Below are 19,551 nucleotides of genomic sequence, written 5' to 3' on the forward strand. Positions count from 1 at the left end.
AAGACCAGAAATTATGAGGTCAGGAAACATTCCAGTGGTACAAATACCTGTGACGATCGAGGCACTGACAGGAAGAACCTCATTAAGAGAATCTTGAAACTTCCTCTGATATCAGGGGGTTATCATTCTGGTCAGGGGAACAAGGGCCTTGAAACAGTGTGAAGATGCATCTGTGTGATGCTTATCAAATATGTGGAATGTTTGGATGTCTCGTAACAGTCAAAAAGGGTATTTTGAAACAGTTTATAGGGACTCTGTCCATTGGATGCGACATTGCCTTTGACCTCTCATGGAGCTGACTATGCAGGGAGTAACCAATCCCTGATCACCACAGGTTCTGAAGACATATACAGAGAGGTATAAGAAAAGCATACCTTTCCTTTGTTCGTTTCTGTAAAGCCAGACATTGGCCAACACACCAGAAGTTACATCTTTTCCCCTGTGTGTCTGATCAGTGCTCCAAGAGTAATTAGGGACTAGGGTATTATGAGTAAGATTCCAGGAACGTGTAACCACCTTTAGTCTTCTGCTTGAGTTAAAGCAGACAGCTGGAGGGGACGTGCCATTCTCCTATGGTTGAATTAAAAACAGAATACTTGGGTGAACGAGACCAGTTTTTCAGTGGGTAAAGAGATTAAAGAGCAAGACTGGGGACTGTGTGGAAGATTCAGCTTTATGGATATTTTCCAGACAACTGGATGTAAAAACCTTTCATCTCAGAGTTTAAATTAAGACAGGGAGCTGGACGAAAGGTGTTGGTTATCCAGTTGTTCAAGAGGTAAAACACAAAACTGGATTGGGAAGATTCAACTTCTGTGGTGTATTCATAAAATGAGGACACAACTGAATTGAAAGAAATCCATTTGTAAGTTTTGTTTTTCATTGACAGATTGGTTTCTTGGATGAGAGGTTTGTCCTGTGATGGCATGCTGAGTAAATTGGGCCTATATTCTAGAACAAAGAACAAAGAAAAGTACAGCACAGGAACAGGCCCTTTGGCCCTCCAAACCTGCACCGATCATATTGCCTGTCAACTAAAACATTTTGCACTTCCGGGGTCCGTATCCCTCTATTCCCATCCTGTTCGTGTATTTGTCAAGCTGCCTCTTAAACACCACTATCGTACCTGCTTCCACCACCTCCTCTGGCAGCGAATTCCAGACACTCACTACCCTCTGCATAAAAAACTTGCCCCGCACATCTCCTCTATAGTTTTCTCCTCTCACCTTAAATCTATGTCCCCCTAGTAATTGACTCTTCCACCCTGGGAAAAAGCTTCTGACTATCTACTCTGTCCATGCCACTCATAATTTTGTAAACTTCTATCAAGTCGCCCCTCAATCTGTGTCACTCTAGTGAGAACAATCCAAATTTCTCCAACCTCTCCTCATAGCTAATAACCTCCAGAGCAGGCAGCATCCTGGTAAACCTCTGCACCCTCTCCAACGCCTCCATATCCTTCTGGTAATTCTCTGGAATTTCAAAGAATGAGAGGAGATCTAATTGAAACATAAGATTCTGAAAGGGCTTGACAAGATAAACACTGAGAGGCTGTTCTGTTCCATGGTTGTTCCGTGACCTTTATTTCATTGTCTATCTATTCAAGCTCCACCCTCTACTCCCATAAGTCTTTCTATCAGGAGTGGGATCTCCCTCTTTGACTATTGCGGGCTCTTTCTCCATTACGTGATTATTTTCTGATGCAAGAGTCACTTCCTGAGCCACTATCAATACTTGCACTGTTCATTCTTACTGTCTATGTTTACGTTCTGCCAGTCCATGGACCGTGCTTCTTGGCTATCAACCTGAACATTCAAACAATTTTTAAACTTGCCAGTAGCTTTCCCTGCGCATCCACAATTGTCACATCCTGCCATTCAGTCACCCAAGTACTCCTTCTGTGCAATTGGCCTGTTGTTATTACCAGGTGAGAAGGAGTGAACTGGCTCCCCTCTATTCAGCCTTCTTGGTTAGTCACAACAACAGTTTAAGTTTCTTTTTCATGGGGATATGTCTTTTCCAAATCTGAATATATTAACTATTTATGCAGTGAGCAATAATGAAACAAGGTTGTCTTGAATTAAAGGGAGAGCAAATTTATTAACCACTAAACTTGAGAAAAAAAAACATTAAAAAGTGACATCACACACATAGGCATCAGAAATAAGGGAAGCAAGAGTCCAACAAAAAAGTGGAAAGGTTTCGTGGATGCGGTCAGATGTAGAAGATATTGCAATTATTACAAGATCTCTGTTCACTGGTAAGTTTCTGATAGTTGACCTCTTGAACCAGGTGACACAGGCTTTTTCCAAAAGAAAGACAGCATGTTTCCTCTGCTGAAAACTTTCTTGACACTACCTTGTGTCACCTGCACGTCTTGCTGTGGCTGCAGACTAGCCTGTTATACTCTACCCATTGTGTATTTCCAAGGGGATTTGGGTAGGCCTGCTTGTGGCAGCCGTTGTTTCAATATCCAGTACTTTGTATTTTAATAACCAACCACCACCTCTTCACCATGATCGTCCAATCCCTCTACACCTCCATCCCCCACCAGGATGGTCTGACATCTCTCTGCTTCTTCCTCGAACAGAGGCCCGAACAATCCCCATCCACCACTACTCTCCTCCGTCTGGCTGAACTTGTTCTCACACTGAACAATTTCTCCTTAAACTCCTCTCACTTCCTCCAAATAAAAGGTGTGGCTTTGGGTACCCGCATGGGCCCCAGCTATGCCTGTCTCTGTATGGGGTATGTGGAACATTCCTTGTTCCAGTCCTACTCCGGCCCCCTCCCAAAACTCTTTCTCTGGTACATCGATGATTGCTTTGGTGCTGCTTCATGCTCTCGTCTGGACATGGAAAAATTTATTAATTTTGCTTCCAATTTCCACCCCTCCATCATTTTCACATGGTCCATCTCTGACACTTCCCTTCCCTTCCTTGACCTCCCTGTCTCAATTTCTGGTGATAGATTGTCCACCAATATTCATTACAAGCATACCGACTCCCACAGCTAACTACAGCTCCTCACACCCCGCTTCCTGTAAGAAATCCATCCCATTCTTTCAGTTCCTTCACCTCCGTCGCATCAGTTCTGATGATGCCACTTTCAAAAACAGTTCTTCTGACATGTCTTCCTTCTTCCTTAACCGAAGGTTTTCCATCCACGGTGGTTGACAGGGCCCTCAACCATGTCCGGCCCATCTCCCACGCATTCGCCCTCACACCTTCCTCTCCCTCCCAGAACCATGATAAGGTCCCTTTGTCCTCACTTATCACCCCACCAGCCTCCGCATTCAAAGGATCATCTTCTGCCATTTCTGCCAACTCCAGCATGATGCCACCACCAAACACATCTTCCCTTCACCCCCCCGGTGGCATTCCACAGGTATCATTCCCTCCGTGACACCCTGGTCCACTCCTCCATCACCCCCTACACTTCAACCCCCTCCCACGGCACCTTCCCATGCAACCGCAGAAGGTGCAACACCTGCCCCTTTACTTGCCCCCTCCTCACCGTCCAAGGGCCCAAACACTCCTTTCAAGTGAAGCAGCATTTCACTTGCACTTCCCTCAATTTAGTCTACTGCATTCGCTGCTCCCAATGCGGTTTCCTCTATATTGGAGAGACCAAACGCAGACTGGGTGACCGCTTTGCAGAACACCTTCGGTCTGTCCACAAGCATGACCCAGACCTCCCTGTCTCTTGCCATTTCAACACTCCACCCTGCTCTCATGCCCACATGTCCGTCCTTGGCCTGCTGCATTGTTCTAGTGAAGCTCAACGCAAACTGGAGGAACAGGACCTCATCTTCCGACTAGGCACTTTACAGCCTTCTGGACTGAATAATGAATTCATCAATTTTAAATCATGAACTCTCTCCTCCATCCCCACCCCCTTTCCGATCCCCCTTTTTTTCTCAATAATTTATATATATTTTTCTTTTCCCACCTATTTCCATTATTTTTAAATGTATTTCCATCCATTGTTTTATCTCTACCTTTTAGCCTATTTCAATTCATTCACCCTACACCAACCCCACTAGGGCTACCTGTACCTTGCTTGTCCTGCTTTCTACCCTTAATTAGCACATTCCTTCCACCACCTTCAACACCTCCTTGTCCTTTTGTCTGTGACATCTTTTGGTTATCTCCACCTATCACTGGCCCTCTATCCAGCTCTACCTGCCACCACCCCCCCACCCCCCCACCACTTAAAACAGCTTATATTTTTCTATTTTTACTTAGTTCTGTTGAAGAGTAATACAGACTCGAAACGTTAACCGTGTTCCTCTCCGCAGACTTGCTGAGTCTTTCCAGGTATTTTTGTTTTTGCTTTGTATTTTAATGTTTCTTCCACAGACGTAGTGATGAGTTTCGATGGCTCTGAACGTTTGTTTACTTTTCACCTTCACCTTGGAAGGTGGCCTTGCATTTTAAGTAGTTTACACTGCCTCATTTAAAATTGCAAAATTTCCAGTTAGTTGAAAATTTCAACACCGTATTTTCAAAATTAAAAAGGCATAGACTCATGACATTGTGGATGTGACAGCTCTGCCATGTGTCATGATCACTCACGTTACCACTATCCAGTCCTTAATCTGCCACATCCATCACAAAACACATGAGAATTTGAGGTATAAGATGCTTACATCAAATGCTCAGAGTCTGGGATCATGACGAATGAACTTTAACAGTTTGATTACCATGTTTCTTTGACAAGTGCTGTCTTACTATCATGACCTTACCAGGCCCTTTCATTTCCCTATGACCCTCTCTCTTATGTCACTGCAAAATTCTGCGCACTAAATTGTCTCTCAGGTGGTCTTACATGATGCCTCAGTGCTCTTCGAATTTTGTTCAAGATCTCAGAATTGATGAAAGCCCATCTCCTTGTATGCAAAAGTATTTAAATATGCAGAAAAACTGAACTAATTGTCGTACCTTCTGGTGTAGGAAGACTATCACACAGAACAGAAGGCAATCGAGATTTCTCCCATAGACTAATTGATAAGGATTTTGTCCTTCAACCATTTGGAATGAGTTTTTTGCATGAACCACCCACATCAGGGGGGATGTCAACTTGCAGTCTGATTGATCAACAAAAACTTTATGCAGCATTTCATCAATTAATGCAAGATTCCTTTCTTTAAGTTCAATGTTAATAGAATTTTCATCTTCAGTATTCATGAATGTGGTGCTCATATTGTCATATGTTTCTGAACTAATTATTGGTAAATTCCCCACTATTATCAGCCAGAAACTTCGCCGATGCCCCAACCTGATCCTTACCCATTTCTCCATGATTTTGTCTGAATAAACCCTTCATTTCTGACTGAGTTTTATTGTAGAAAGACTAAATCTGGTCATCAGGTCTACAAAATGTTTAATGAAAATATTTCTGTCTTTGTCCCATACCTTTAGATCCATGGAAACTACCTCATTCAAGACACGTGCCAATGGAGGGCTTACAATAGGATGTGGCAGTGTTCTCTGATACCTTTTACAAATTTCACAATTCTCACTAATGTCTTCCATTAGCCTTGTTTACTCTTCATCAACCACACCTGCATTTTTAGCAGGATTTTTAACAAGTTTGTTGAGTAGGGTGAGTAAATTGTTAACATAACTTTAATACAATTAGATTTCTTTCTCTTTCACTCTTAACACCTGATGCCATTAATACTTGTCCGACAGTCTGCTGAGAAACTGTGTTTTGTTAAGGGTACACAATAATGGCCTGAATAATTAAACTGTAGATCAACTGATGCTCTGTGCCAAGTTTAATTTGTGCCATGTTCATCAAAGGCATTTCACAAGGAATTACAACTCTCTTCACTGAGCTTGATGTGTTACATCATCAAACCTAAAACCTAAAGTCGTGTTTTTATATTCCTTAACTTTGCATTGATCCTCACTAATTATTGAATCAAATCTGACCCACTGGACCCGCCATATAAATAATGAGGATACAAGAGCATCTCAGCGGCTGAGAATTCTGTGGCAAGTAACTCACCTCCTGATTCCCCAAAGCCTGTCCACCATCTACAAGGCACAAGTCAGGAGTGTGATGGAATACTCTCCACTTGCCTGGATGAGTGCGGCTCCAACAACACTCAAGAAGCTTGACACCATCCAGGACAAAGCAGCCCACTTGATCAGCACCCATCCAACATCTTAAACATTCACTCCCTCCACTGGCGCACAATGACAGCAATGTGTACCATCTACAAGATCCAGTGCAGCAACTCACTAACCTCCTTCAACAGCACCTTCCAAACCAGGACATCTACCATCTAGAAGGATAATGGCAATATTGGAACACCACCACCTGCAAGTTCCTCTCCAAGCCACACAACATCCTGACTATATCACCATTTCTTTGCTGTCACTGAATCAATATCCTAGAACTCCCTTCCTAACAGCACTGTGGATGTACCTGCACCAGACAGACTGCAGTGTTTCATGAAGGCAGCTCACCACCACCTTCTCAAGGGTAGTTAGGGAATGGCAACAAGTGCTGATATTGCCAGCAATGCCAACATTCCACAAAAGAATTTTAAAAAACTGTTGAAGTACAATCATTTCCTAGCATAACAGGGTTAAAGGATTCTGTGACTAACGCGTTCATCACAGGACTAAAATTCCTTGCGACCAGTATAATCCATTGTGATTCCTCATTGTCTTCATCCTTTTCCTCAGAATTCTTTCATCGAGTGTCATGTCAAAGACCCTGCCTTTTTGCTTTGGGCAGTTCACTGAGTAATGATACCTCAAATTACATCTGACACACCTATTGACTATTTCTTGAGCATTCCTGGGATCATTCACTTATTATTTTTGTTCAATTTTTCTCTTTTGCTATAATAGCCAGATTTGCTAATCATGTTTTCATCCTAAATCAGCCTTTATATATTTTTTCCATTTTAATGATGCCTGCATCTGGTATCTGGACTATTTTGCATGCTGGCAATCATTGGGCTTTCTATTCTTTGTGTCACCATCGAATGTCTCGTTTGTTCTTTGAAAGCTGAAGAAAATTACTGTTCCTCAGGATTTTAAGGCAGCAGATCTCCTTCTCTGAAAACCGAACACCAGTTAGAACCAGTAATCTATCCATAGGGAGTATCTTTCTGGTGAAACCAATTTCTATCCATAGGGAGGATTGAGAGGAGATTTGATAGAGGTATTTAAAATCATGAGGGGTCTGGACAGAGTAGATAGGGAGAACCTGTTTCCATTTGTGTTAGGATCAAGGATAGGGCACATATTTAAGGTAATTGACAAAAGAAGCAATGGCAATATGAGGAGATTCTTTTTCACACAGTGAGTAGTTAGGATCTGGAATGCATTGCCTCAGAGTGTGGTGGAGGCAGCTTCAATTGAGACATTCAAGAGGAAATTGGATTATTATCTGAAAAGAAAGAACGTGCAGGATTTCGAGGAGAAAGCAGATGAATGGCACTAGGTGCTTTGCTCATTCAGAGAGCTGGCACAGACACAACTGGCTGAATGGCCTCCTTCTGTGCTGTAACAATTCTGTGATATGAGACAAATTAGCACAATCCAGTAATTTAAATAGTAGTAGCAATTCTTTGATTCCCAAATTGAATTTCTGCAATCTTTTATAGAATCTGTTAAAGTCTATGTTATATCCTTTTATGGAATGTTCCTCTGTTTTCTGAAAACCATCAAATTCTGACCATGCCTCATTGGCATTGAATAGATCATATTTCCTGTTAACTTCATCCAGGAACACTAATCGATGGTCCAAAACTTCATCATTATCCATGAGATCGCCATCCATCTCACAAACTATTTCTAAGTTTAGATCTTATAGGAAGCAACAATGCTAAGGCACTACCTTCTGTGGTAAAGTGGAGTGCTATGTACTTTTAAGAGGGTGTAGTTAGTTGACTATGTGACTATTGACCAATCGCTACACAGCGCGGGCTTCTTGGGTAACTGTAAGTCTAGAGCTGGAGGTGATTGAAGAAGCACACATGGTGTTAGTGCTCTGTTCTTAGTACCAATAAACCACCAGTGTTTGTTCAGTTAATCGGTCTCTCTGACTGTATTGTTTCAAGTACTAACTAATGTGTTAATATCAAGGGTGCAGATAGCATTCGCTGGACAAAATGAACCTGCAGTCAAAAACATAAAACTGACACAAGGATAAACCGTATCAATTGACGGCAATCAAGAAAGCCGTGGTAAGCCAACTACGTTACTTCACCACTACCTTGAAAGCTGTTTGAAAGCGCAGTCTCCTTAGTCATCGAGTATGCTGTGGTTTAGGCATCTTGAACCATTTGACCCCATTTCCGATGACTGGTCTCATTACATCGAACGCCTAGCATTCTTCTTTACTGCTAATGACATCGCGGGGGAGGACAAAACGGGGGCGATTCTTTTGTCCACATGCGGGAGCAAAACCTATGGACTTATCCGCAGCCTTACATCACCTAACACCCCCAATACGAAGACTTTCGACACGTTAGTAAGCGTTATAAAAAAAACCATCTGAAGCCAAAGCCCTCAGTCACTATGCAGCGTTTTAAATTCAATTTGAGGAATCAGCTTCCAGGAGAGACAGTCACTGGCTATGTAGCTGCTTTAAAGGAATTAATGGAATATTGTGAGTTCGCCTTCAATTAATGACATGTTGAGAGACCGATTGATATGTGGAATCGTGGACAATGCTATTAAAAAGCGATTGCTATCTGAAACTAATCTAGACTTCAGTAAGGCATTAAAATTGGCAACAGCCATGGGGAGCGCTGTTAGAGACTCAGAGGCAATAAAAGATAGACAAAATGGCGCTGTCCATCTTGTAGAGCAGGAAGGACCAATAACAAAAGGTGCAAAAATGTCAGACTTCACAGAAAGGCAGGGAACACTCACTTTGTATGGACCATTGAAGAACAGCAGTACCACAGGGAAAACCCATGACATTAATCAGAGAAACGCATCCAGGCAGCCAAGAGGCGATCGACAGTTCAGAAATATCGAATGCTTTTTCTGCCACCGCAATGGTCACATAATGCGGCACTGTCAAGATAGTCTGAGACAGCATTTTAAAAACAAAGGTAGAATTCACAAAATCTGTCTCATTGAGGAACCAGAGGAAGCAGAATCTGACATCTATTCATTATACACCCTGAAAGTGGGTAGAACTGAGCAAATCCAGGTAGTCATTAGAGTCAATGAACAACCCATCCAGATGGAGGTCAATACTGGGGCATCAATGTCTGTCATAGAACATATGTTCAGAAACTTGAATAAAGGAGTCCATCCTTTAAGTTTGGAAGTATTGGACACTAAATTGAAAACATATATAGGCGAAGAAATCAGAGTGAAAGGGATATGTTAAGTCCTGGTGCAGTATGGGGATCAGTCTGCAAATTTACCCTCTATAATAGTAGCTGGGGCAGGCCCCGCTTTAATTAGTTGCAACTGGCTCAAAAAGATTAATTTGCAATGGGCCAAGATGTTCCAACTCAGAACGAGAAACTTACTGGAATTGTTGCAAAAGTACACTTCCATTTTCAGTGACGAACTAAGAAGGATACATGGGCTACAAGCCAAAATTCACGTAGACCCTAACGCAGCCCCCAGATTTACCAGAGCCAGACCAGTCCCTCATATTCTATGGGGCAAGGTCAAGACCAAGATAAACAGGCTGGAAAACTTGGGTATCTTACAACGAGTGTAGTTTTCCAAGTGAGCGGTACCCATTGTACCTGTACTGAAGCCAGACCAAAGTGTTTGCTTATGTGGTGACTATAAGTTAACTGTAAACAGTGGTCAAACTTGATCGACACCCAATACCAAAGACTGACAAATTATATTCAAAATTGGCAGGGAGCATCACATATTCAAAACTCGACATGAGCCATGCCTACCAGCAGGTAGAATTGGAAGAAGGCTCTAGGGAATTTGTGACCATCAATACACATTGAGGATTGTATCAATATACTCGACTACCCCTTGGGGTCTCATCTGCATGTGCTATTTTACAGTGTACCATGGAAAATCTGCTTCAGGGACTTCCCCATGTCGTTGTTTATTTGGATGATATCTTAGTCACTGGACGAGCTGATGAAGAACACTTAGCTAATTTGGAGGAGGTGCTGAAACGCTTCTCACAAGTGGGGGTGCAGTTCAAGCGAGAAAAATGTCTTTTCCAAGTCAAAGAAGTAGTTTACTTGGGCCAGAATGTTGACGCGCAGGGCCTGCATCCCATGGAAGAAAGGGTCAAAGCTATTCTTGAGGCACCTGCACCAAGAAACACTACAGAACTAAAGGCCTTCTTAGACATGATCAGCTACTATGGTCGATTTCTCCCAAATCTATCAACCATACTGGCTCCATTATATGCATTGCTTAAGAAAAACTGTAAATGGGTTTGGCAAGCTCTACACCAGGATGCATTTCTGAAGGTAAAGCAATTGTTAAGATCATCGGCCCTACTGGTCCAATTTGACCCAAAGAAAGAATTGATTTTAACTTGCAACGCATCCCCTTACTGAGTAGAGGCTGTACTTTCACATCAGATGGTGATGGCTCTGAACAATCCATTGGTTATACATCTCGCATACGTCTCAGTGCTGCAGAGTGGTGATATTCTCAAGTTGAGAAGGAAGGCTTGCCTGTTGTTTTTGGTGTTTGGGAATTCCATCAATACCACCATGGTCGCCATTTTCATATTATATCCAAACACAAGCCTCTGCTGGGATTATTTGGAGAAGATAAAGCGATACCCTGCATCGCGTCTGCTCACATCTGCTCACAGCCAGAGGTGAGCACTGATATTGGCTGCTTCTGAATACACATTTATTCACTGACCGGGAAGCCAGATCGCACATGCTGAAGTGCTGAGCTGCCGCCCCCTGCCAGATAACAACGTGAAGGTTCTAATTCCCCAGGAACTTGTCTTAGTACTAAATCTTTTGGATTTCTCCTCTGTCCAGGCCAAACAAATCTGTGAGTGGACAAGCCAAGATCCACTTTTATCTCATGTCCAGGAGCAAGTCTTGAATGGATGGTCAGCTGAGCCAAAGTCTGATGGCATGAAGGCCTATTTCAATCACAGATATGAGCTCACCTGCCAGGCCAGCATATTGCTCTGGGGAGCAAGGGTTATCATGCCCCTAAGAGGGTGAAGGCCATTACTGGCTGAATTACATAGAGCTCATCCTGGCATTAATAGGATGAAGATGCTTCCGTGCAGCTACTTGTGGTGACCAGGGATGGATGTGGACATCAAAACCCTAGTCAAAAGTTGTCTTCAAAGCCAACAAGTACGGAAGATACCCTCCCCCCCCCCACCTTAGCTCCACTGCACCCCTGGGACCCGTGGGAGCAGCCATGGATGCGCCTCCACATTGACTACATGGGGCTCTTCTTGGGCACAATGTTCCTTTTACTAATAGACGCCCACTCCAAGTGGATGGATGTCTACAACGTCCGGTCACCCACGTCTCAGCCATCATAGATCGTTTGCAACAAAGTTTTGCAGTGCACAGGTTACCAGAGGTGTTCATGTCAGACAACGGGACTGCATTTACCAGCGGGCGTTCCACAGGTTTATAGCCCTCAACGGATTATCTCATATCAAAACCTTGCCTTACCACCCCGCCTTTAATGGTTTGGCTGAACAGGCGGTCCAAACTTTTAAGTCTGGGATGAAAAGGCTGGACGGGGATTCCATCAGCACCAGACTGTCACGGTTCTTGTTCGCATACCAGGCGATGCCTTACATGACCGCCAATATTACCCTCGCTGAATTACCATTGAAGAGACATCTCTGCACCCGTCTAAATCTTATCAGTCCGAATTTAGGGGGGACGGTGGGGAGAAGCCAAGAGGTCCAGAAGACCAGACATGATGGCTGTAATCATGAAAGAAATTTCATGGTGGGAGACACAGTTCTTGCGAAAGACTTTGGGGAGGGACCGAATTGGCTTTTAGGCGAAGTGAGTGCCATGACAGGACCTCTCTCCTATTACATATGGTAAATGGGTGAATAATTAGATGACACATGGATCTTCTCTGGAGAAGAGAGACAGTCCCACAGGAAGGAACGCAGCCATCGTTTGTGTTGAAGTCGGCACCGCATGTGAAAGAAATGTCATAAAATTTGGAAGTACCGATGGGGCCTGTTGGACCTGAGTGGGTTGAAGGTGCAAACTTGCCTTCTTCCACCAAAGAGCCTGGTGGACAATTGACCCCTGAGAAGGGTGTCTCAGAAAAACCAGCTGAGGCCATTGAGCTACTATGCTCGACACATCTCTGAGATGAAGCCTTCTGAGAGACTTGACTTGTAAAATGATTCCATGTAAACAATTAGAATGTTGTGATGCTTGTCAATTGTACTTTCAAGTAAAGAGGGAGGGATGTGGTAAAATGGGGTGCTATGTACCTTTAAGAGAATGTAGTTAGTTGACCATGTGACTGTATTGACCAATTGCTACATGGCACGGGCTTCTGGGGTAACTTTAAGTCTAGAGCTGGAGGTGATTGAAGAAGCACACATGGTGGTAGCGCACTGTTCTTTGTTCCAATAAACCACCAGTGTTTATTCAGTTAATTGATCTCTCTGCCTATATTGTTTCAAGCACCAACTAATACGTTAATATCAAGGGCACAGCTAGCATTTGCCGGACAAAGCGAACCTGACAGTCAAAAAAATAAAGTCTTGTTTCCCCTTTGGTAGGGACATAGCCCATGTCCACATGTACATTTCATTCTTCCATAAGGTTCAGGCTCCAAGGACATCAGAAGATGATCATATGCCAGCAATTTATGCTTGCGTCCTGCCAATTTTCACAATGGCCACCAGGATTTTAATTTTCTGTGTGAACCTTTTTTCTTAGTTTCCAACATTAACCTGAGACAATGATCCTCTGATAGCATAATCCAGAAATCTAGGTGGTGAAGGACAGAACTGGAGCCAACCTTTACACAGTTTTATAAGCATTTATTTACAGAGATACACATTACAAACATGCACCTCCTAAGCCAAAAATCAGTTTCAGGTTTAGTCTGTTCTTATTTATAAAACCACAAGGGAATCCTGAGTAAATGCACACCACTTGCATATAATTAAATACAATTAGTATATGGTTAATACTTGGCATAGATCTTTGCACTGAGCTGTAAATGAACATACAAACATACAAATTAGGAGCAGGAGTAGGCCACCCGGCCCCTCAAGCCCACTCTGCTATTCAATAAGACCATGGCTGATCTTATTTTAACCTCAACTCCACATTCCTACCTATCCCTGATAACCTTGCACCCCCTTGATAATCAAGAATCTATCTACCTCTGCCTTAAAAATAGTCCAAGACTCTGTTTTCACTGCCTTGAGGAAAAGAGTTCCAAAGACTCATGACCCTTTGAGAGAAAAAATTTCTCATCAACTCCGTCTTAAATGGGCGACCCCTTCTTTTTAAACAGTGACCTCTAGTTCTAGATTCTCCCACAGGAGGAAACATCCTCTCCACATCCACCCTGTCAAGACCCCTCAGGATCTTATATGTTTCAATCAAGTCATCTCTTGCTCTTCTAAACTCCAGCAGATACAAGCCTAGTCTGACCAATCTTTCCTCAAAAGGCAACCCGCCCATTGCAGTTATTAGTCTGATAAACGTTCTCTGAATTGCTGCCAACACATTTACATTCTTCCTCAAATAAGGAGACCAATGATGTACACAGTACTCCAGGTGTGGTCTCACCAATGCCCTGTATAACTGAAGCATAACCTCCCTACTTTTATATTCAATTCCCCTCACAATAAACAATTACATTCTTTTAGCTTTCGTAATTACTTGCTGTACCTGCATACTAACCCCTTTGTGATTCATGTACTAGGACACCTACATCCCTCTGAATCTCAGAGCTCTGCAATCTCTCACCATTTAGATAATATGCTTTGTATTTTTCCTGCCTAATAGGCAATTTCACATTTTCTCACATTATACTCCATTTGTCAGATCTTTGCCCACTCACTTAACCTATCTACATCCCTTTATAGCCTCCTTATGTCCTCTTCACATCTTACTTTCCTACCTATTTTTGTGTCATCAACAAATTTATCAACTGTCCTTTCAGTCCCTTCATCCAAGTCATTATATGAATTGTAAAAAGTTGAGGCTCCAGCACTGATCCCTATGATACGCCACTCATTACATCTTGCCAACCAGAAAAAGACCCATTTATGCCTACTCTCTGCTTCCTGTTAGCCAGCCCATCTTCTGTCCATGTCAACTAGCTGTGACTAGTGGAGTTCCGCAGGGATCAGTGCTGGGACCTTTGCTGTTTGTAGTATACGTAAATGATTTGGAGGAAAATGTAACTGGGATAGTTAGTAAGTTTGCAGACGACACTAAGGTTGGAAGAGTTGCAGATGGTGAAGAGGATTGTCAAAGAATACAATGGGATATAGATCATTTGGAGACTTGGGCGGAGAAATGGCAGATGGAGTTTAATCTGGACAAGTGCGAGGTAATACATTTTGGAAGGTCTAACACAGGTAGGAATTATACAGTAAATGGCAGAACCCTTAAGCGCATCGACGGGCAGAGGGATCTGGGTGTACAGGTCCAGAGGTCACTGAAAGTGGCAACGCAGGTGGATAAGGTGGTCAGGAAGGCATATGGCATGCTTGCCTTCATCGGCAGGGGTATTCAGTATAAAAGCTGGGAAGTCATGCTGCAGCTGTATAGAACCTTGGTTAGGCCACGCTTGGAATATTGCGAGCAATTCTGGTTGCCACATTACCAGAAGGATACGGAGGCATTGGAGAGGGTGCAGAGGATGTTTACCAGGATGCTGCCTGCTCTGGAGGTTATTAGCTATGAGGAGAGGTTGGAGAAATTCGGATTGTTCTCAATAGAGTGACACAGATTGAGGGGTGACTTGATAGAAGTTTACAAAATTATGAGTGGCATGGACAGAATAGATAGTCAGAAGCTTATTCCCAGGGTGGAAGAGTCAATTACTAGGGGACATAGATTTAAGGTGAGAAGAGAAAACTTTACAGGAAATGTGCAGGGCAATTTTTTTACACAGAGGGTAGCGAGTGTTTGGAATTCGCTGCCAGAGGAGGTGGTGGAAGCAGGTACGATAGTGATGTTTAAGAGGCAGCTTGACAAATACATGAATAGGATGGGAATAGAGGGATAGGGAACCCAGAAGTGCAAAATGTTTTAGTTTGATAGGCAATATGATCGGCTTGGAGGGCCAAAGGGCCTGTTCCTGTGCTGTACTTTTCTTTGTTCTTTGTTGTTCAATATGTTAACCCCTACACTATAAACTTTTATTTTTTGTAACAGCCTTTGATGTGGTAAAGGTTAGTGCCTTGTTATAATGTCTTTTATAATAGCTTCTAACATTTTCCCTATGGCAGATGCTAAGCTAACTGGCCTATAATTTCCTGCTTTCTGTCTCTTTCCTTTTCTGAATAAATGAGTTATATTCACTACCTTCCAATCTAGAGAATTTTGGAAAATTAAAACCAACTCATCAACAACCTCACTGGCAACTTCTTTTCAGACCCTAGGATGAAGTCCATCAGGACCCAGGAACTTGTCAGCTCATAGCTGCAACAATTTGCTCAGTACCAATTCCCTGGTGACTGTAATTTTCTTGAGTTCTCCACTCTCTTTCATTTTCTGATTTACAGCTATTTCTGGGATGTTACTTATATTCATTGATAACTACTTGGAGCCCATTCTTTATAATGTGGAAGCAGTGGCCAACTCCATGAGAATACTTCCAGAATGAACTATGATATAACATCTGATGATCAATATCTCAGCTTCAATTGTAGCACAAGTAGAAGCCACCCGATGTATGAGCGCTACCATGGATGTTTGTGCTAAGGCTGTTAAATTTTAGCTTGTTGCCATATCATGGCTGTACTTACCAGAACTCAAAGGGATTTTCAGGCTCTCCCAGCCGTCCAACAATCTGTACACCAACAGATTACTAGGATTGCTGAGGCACCGCCCCAGGGGAAGTGGTTCACTGGACCATGAAGTTGCTCTCTCAGTCTTTAGCCTTCTACCACTCTCAATGCCCTAGTTTTTGTCTCTCAACTAGCCAGACTAGACTGTGGCCAAGCAAGCCGAGGGGGTGCAGCTTGGGGGGGCCTTCCAAGGCCATCCAGAGACTCCACCGCTGCAAATCATCCGAATTCCACCAGCCAAACTACAGCCACTGAGATACCACTGTGAAGGATCTCTAGGCCAAGAAAAGACACCCGCCCTACATAGAGGCTCTAAGGAAATGCACAAGAGTTGACCATTATTCGAAGTGTTGTTGGATAAATTTGGTATGGAATGTCTGTTTTGTGGTGTCTTTCATTTCAGCATTGCAGTCAAGACAAATCTGTGATGGTCCATGTAAGAGGGATGGTAAGGTGTGGGACAATTGTACAATGAGGATTTAGCGGAATGAGAGTCAAATGATTTGATCATGGCTGTCAGGCTGGAAACGGGATGTGCCAGTTGCCTCCTTCTTTCTTCCTCCTCTCCCTGCTCCTCATCAAGTATTATGTTAATTCCAGCTGGTAGCCACATACAAAACATAAATGATAAACCTATCTGTTGGCACATTTTCTGTAAAGTGCTGATGCCACTCATGCCAGCACAGCATTCTAAAATCAGATGATTTTAATCAAGTGCTGATGCCACAGTTGAACATGCATCTTTTGGCTGGGAGTAGCAGAGTAAATGAGTCAGGAAGTAGTAGCTTTGAGGAGGGGGCAGCAGCAGGAAGAATGCCCAGGTTTGCAGTGGACGTCCTTCTCGAAGAAATAAGCTGCAGTAGGGAAGGAATGAAGGAATCTTGCACTTGGGCCCAGTGAGTGGTCTGGTGGCACAGGCAGTGAGTGATACAGTGAAAGACAGTGAGTGGTCCAGTGGCAAAATGAAGTTCAGGGAACTTCAATGACCACACAAGGGCTGTAAAGGTGAATGTTTTGTTCTCCATGTTAATCCTGTAAGAAGGATAGAGATATGACTTCCTTTCTTACCTCTCATACCCACTCAATCTCATTGGCTAGGTGACAGCAATTCAGAGGGAAGCTATGGGAACAATGCTACGTGATGTGAAATTGAACTCACAGTGGAACTGACATTGTCTGACATAGTGGGTCTTCCTAATCTTGAAGGAGAGCTTTTTAAAAGGAGACTAAGGACTAGGCAAGGCTGAAAGCCATGATATTCTCTCATAAAGGAAAAATGGCAATCCTGAATATGAGGAGGGAGCTTTACAGCTCATCAGATGACAAACAAATTGTTGAAGATTAGGAAAGGAATGAAGTGGTGAGCTGAGGCTGGTAAAGACAGGGCAAGGGTAGCACATGTAAATTGTCAAAGTAGAACAGTGGTCATGCATTCAGCTGCTATTTCTTCAAGGAGTCACATAAAAGAAATGTATCTGCCACAGGGATACTGCTGTGCTTCTTTTATCACTTTTAAATAGTGTTCTCGGCGGGTAGGTTTGAGGTGGTTGTATGGAGATTTGGGCTATTCTTACCCACCCTTGTCTACATGTGCGGGATGATTTCAGAGCAAGTGCTACCACAGGGATTAAAGGAAGATAATTTCATATGCCATTCAGGCCCATTTCACTGTTTTGAACACTCTAATATTACCCAAAGAGTGGTAAAAAGAAGGAATGCCCATCCTAAGGGTCAAAAATTTGCACTTTCAGGAGTGGGACACACTAGAAATTGCAGGGAATTAGCAGAGCCCATGTAGGAAATAAATCTCATTCATGCTGTTTGATATAGACATTTATAACACAGTCTCAATGTTTGTGCAACTTTAATTCACACTAGTACAGTGTGTCACCATCACAGGACTGGGCTCTGCAACCACACAGGAAGTTTGATCTGACTGAGAAATGTTGAGTTATATTTGTGGCTAATTCTGTTGACTGTTTTATGCTAGCCATTACTTACTTCATTTTCCTTTATTCTTTGCTCTGTTCAAGGGTTGATGCATTAGAAAATTTCCCAGTCAGGGCTGGCAACAGAGCAAAGGGACAAAATAAAATAGAACAAGCTCAGAGAGCTTTGCAATCAACTCTCTATCCTTGGAGAAACAGCAAATGTATAATAAACAGGATTAATTTAATATTTGAAACAAAACTTATTTCTAAACAGAATCAAAGGATGAACATGGCTCTGTTTTTATTTATCCCCCTTTTCTCCAACTGAATGCCACAACCCCCTCTCCCCCTCACTGTCAATGACACTCAGACCCACTTAACTCAGTGACAATGCTCCAGGACCTGGTAACCATACTCTATCCATTTAAAGAGTTCCTGGTGCACTGCTGGTGAAAAATACCTGCTGCATATGCAAACATGTTTACAGATAAATTGTTTGTTAACTCGGCAGAGGCAAACATTAACAGGTCTCAGTCTTCTACATATTTAGTCACACCAATTTGCAAATAAGGAAAGACAGTTAATTTCATCCCAACAATTTTAATTAATAAGGACTCACACACACCAGATGGATTCTCATCCGTATTCGCCATTTAAAGGGCTCACCGTTGGTTAAGTGGCTGTTGGGTACTGACAGGGTAATCCCAGTCACTCTAGTTATCACACAATGAGCAAGACTGGCCATATGCGAACAACCTGAACCGTAGAATGTGGGAGAAGAGTCGGCATCCTTCATAGATGCACTGATATTATACATCCTGTCAGATATTTAAAATCCAACACTTTTGCCATACCTGTTTAACTACATTCTTTTCTATACTGAGAAAGAGTTGGGTGCTTAGTTTCACTCTAATTATTTTAATTATTAATGAAATTCACACCTACCACATGTCTCCACCATCTCCATTTAAAAGGCTGTTAGTTTAAAGGGCTGTATAATATCACGGAAGTGGCTTTTCTTTTCCTGTCAGTCGATTTATTTGCAGCTCAACTTTCAGAGTTAACACGCAAACATGACAAACTTTCTGTGAATGGTTTCGTTTTCCAAATCAATTCTTGATTCTCCACAGGGCACCCATGATTCTTGTTCAGGTTGAGCTCCCTATGATATCCTCCAGACCTCATTCTGCTACAGATTAAGATTGAGAAGGAATTAAACAATTCACTTCACACAAAATGAATCATTTATATTGAATTTAATGCTATATTAATTTCTGTAACTAAATAATTAAATTAAAAAAAACTGTTGATGTGGCTGACAGGCAACATGGTGAACTGAATGGCCTCCTCCTGGGCCCTAAACTCTTCCATGTTTCTATCTGCAAGACATGCAACTGTCATATAAAATACTTTTGGCTAGTTTCGATCTTTTTGTGAATGCACCTACATGTTTATTCTTTTTTGTAAAAGTGAACAGACACAGTAGCTTACGTGATCTCCTGTAATAATGCAGTGGAGCCTTTGGAGTGTTGCAATGTTGAGCTGAAAATACCCAGTGTAAAAACAAGAGTGACAGTGCTAGAAGAGCAGGTTATAATGGCCTGAAACCTGAGACTAATGTAATGTGGGAGATGAAGGGAGATAC

The 19,551-nt window shown here is 42.6% G+C and overlaps 1 protein-coding gene across 2 annotated transcripts in view; it reads right to left on the reverse strand.

Annotated features, from left to right (window-relative positions):
• LOC121292987 overlaps positions 1–18,913 on the reverse strand; it is a 228,994-nt gene extending 210,081 nt beyond the window's left edge. The window contains exon 1 of one of the 2 annotated variants that reach the window (XM_041215514.1): positions 18,852–18,913. In XM_041215514.1, the coding sequence (XP_041071448.1) occupies positions 18,852–18,873 (22 nt within the window). In that variant the 5' untranslated portion in view covers positions 18,874–18,913. The remainder of the gene's footprint in view (positions 1–18,851) is intronic. The other variant, XM_041215515.1, reaches the window with a different exon arrangement.
• Positions 18,914–19,551: the final 638 nt, after the last annotated feature.

Source organism: Carcharodon carcharias, chromosome 21 (genome assembly GCF_017639515.1).
Source record: "Carcharodon carcharias isolate sCarCar2 chromosome 21, sCarCar2.pri, whole genome shotgun sequence".
NCBI lineage: Eukaryota > Metazoa > Chordata > Chondrichthyes > Lamniformes > Lamnidae > Carcharodon > Carcharodon carcharias.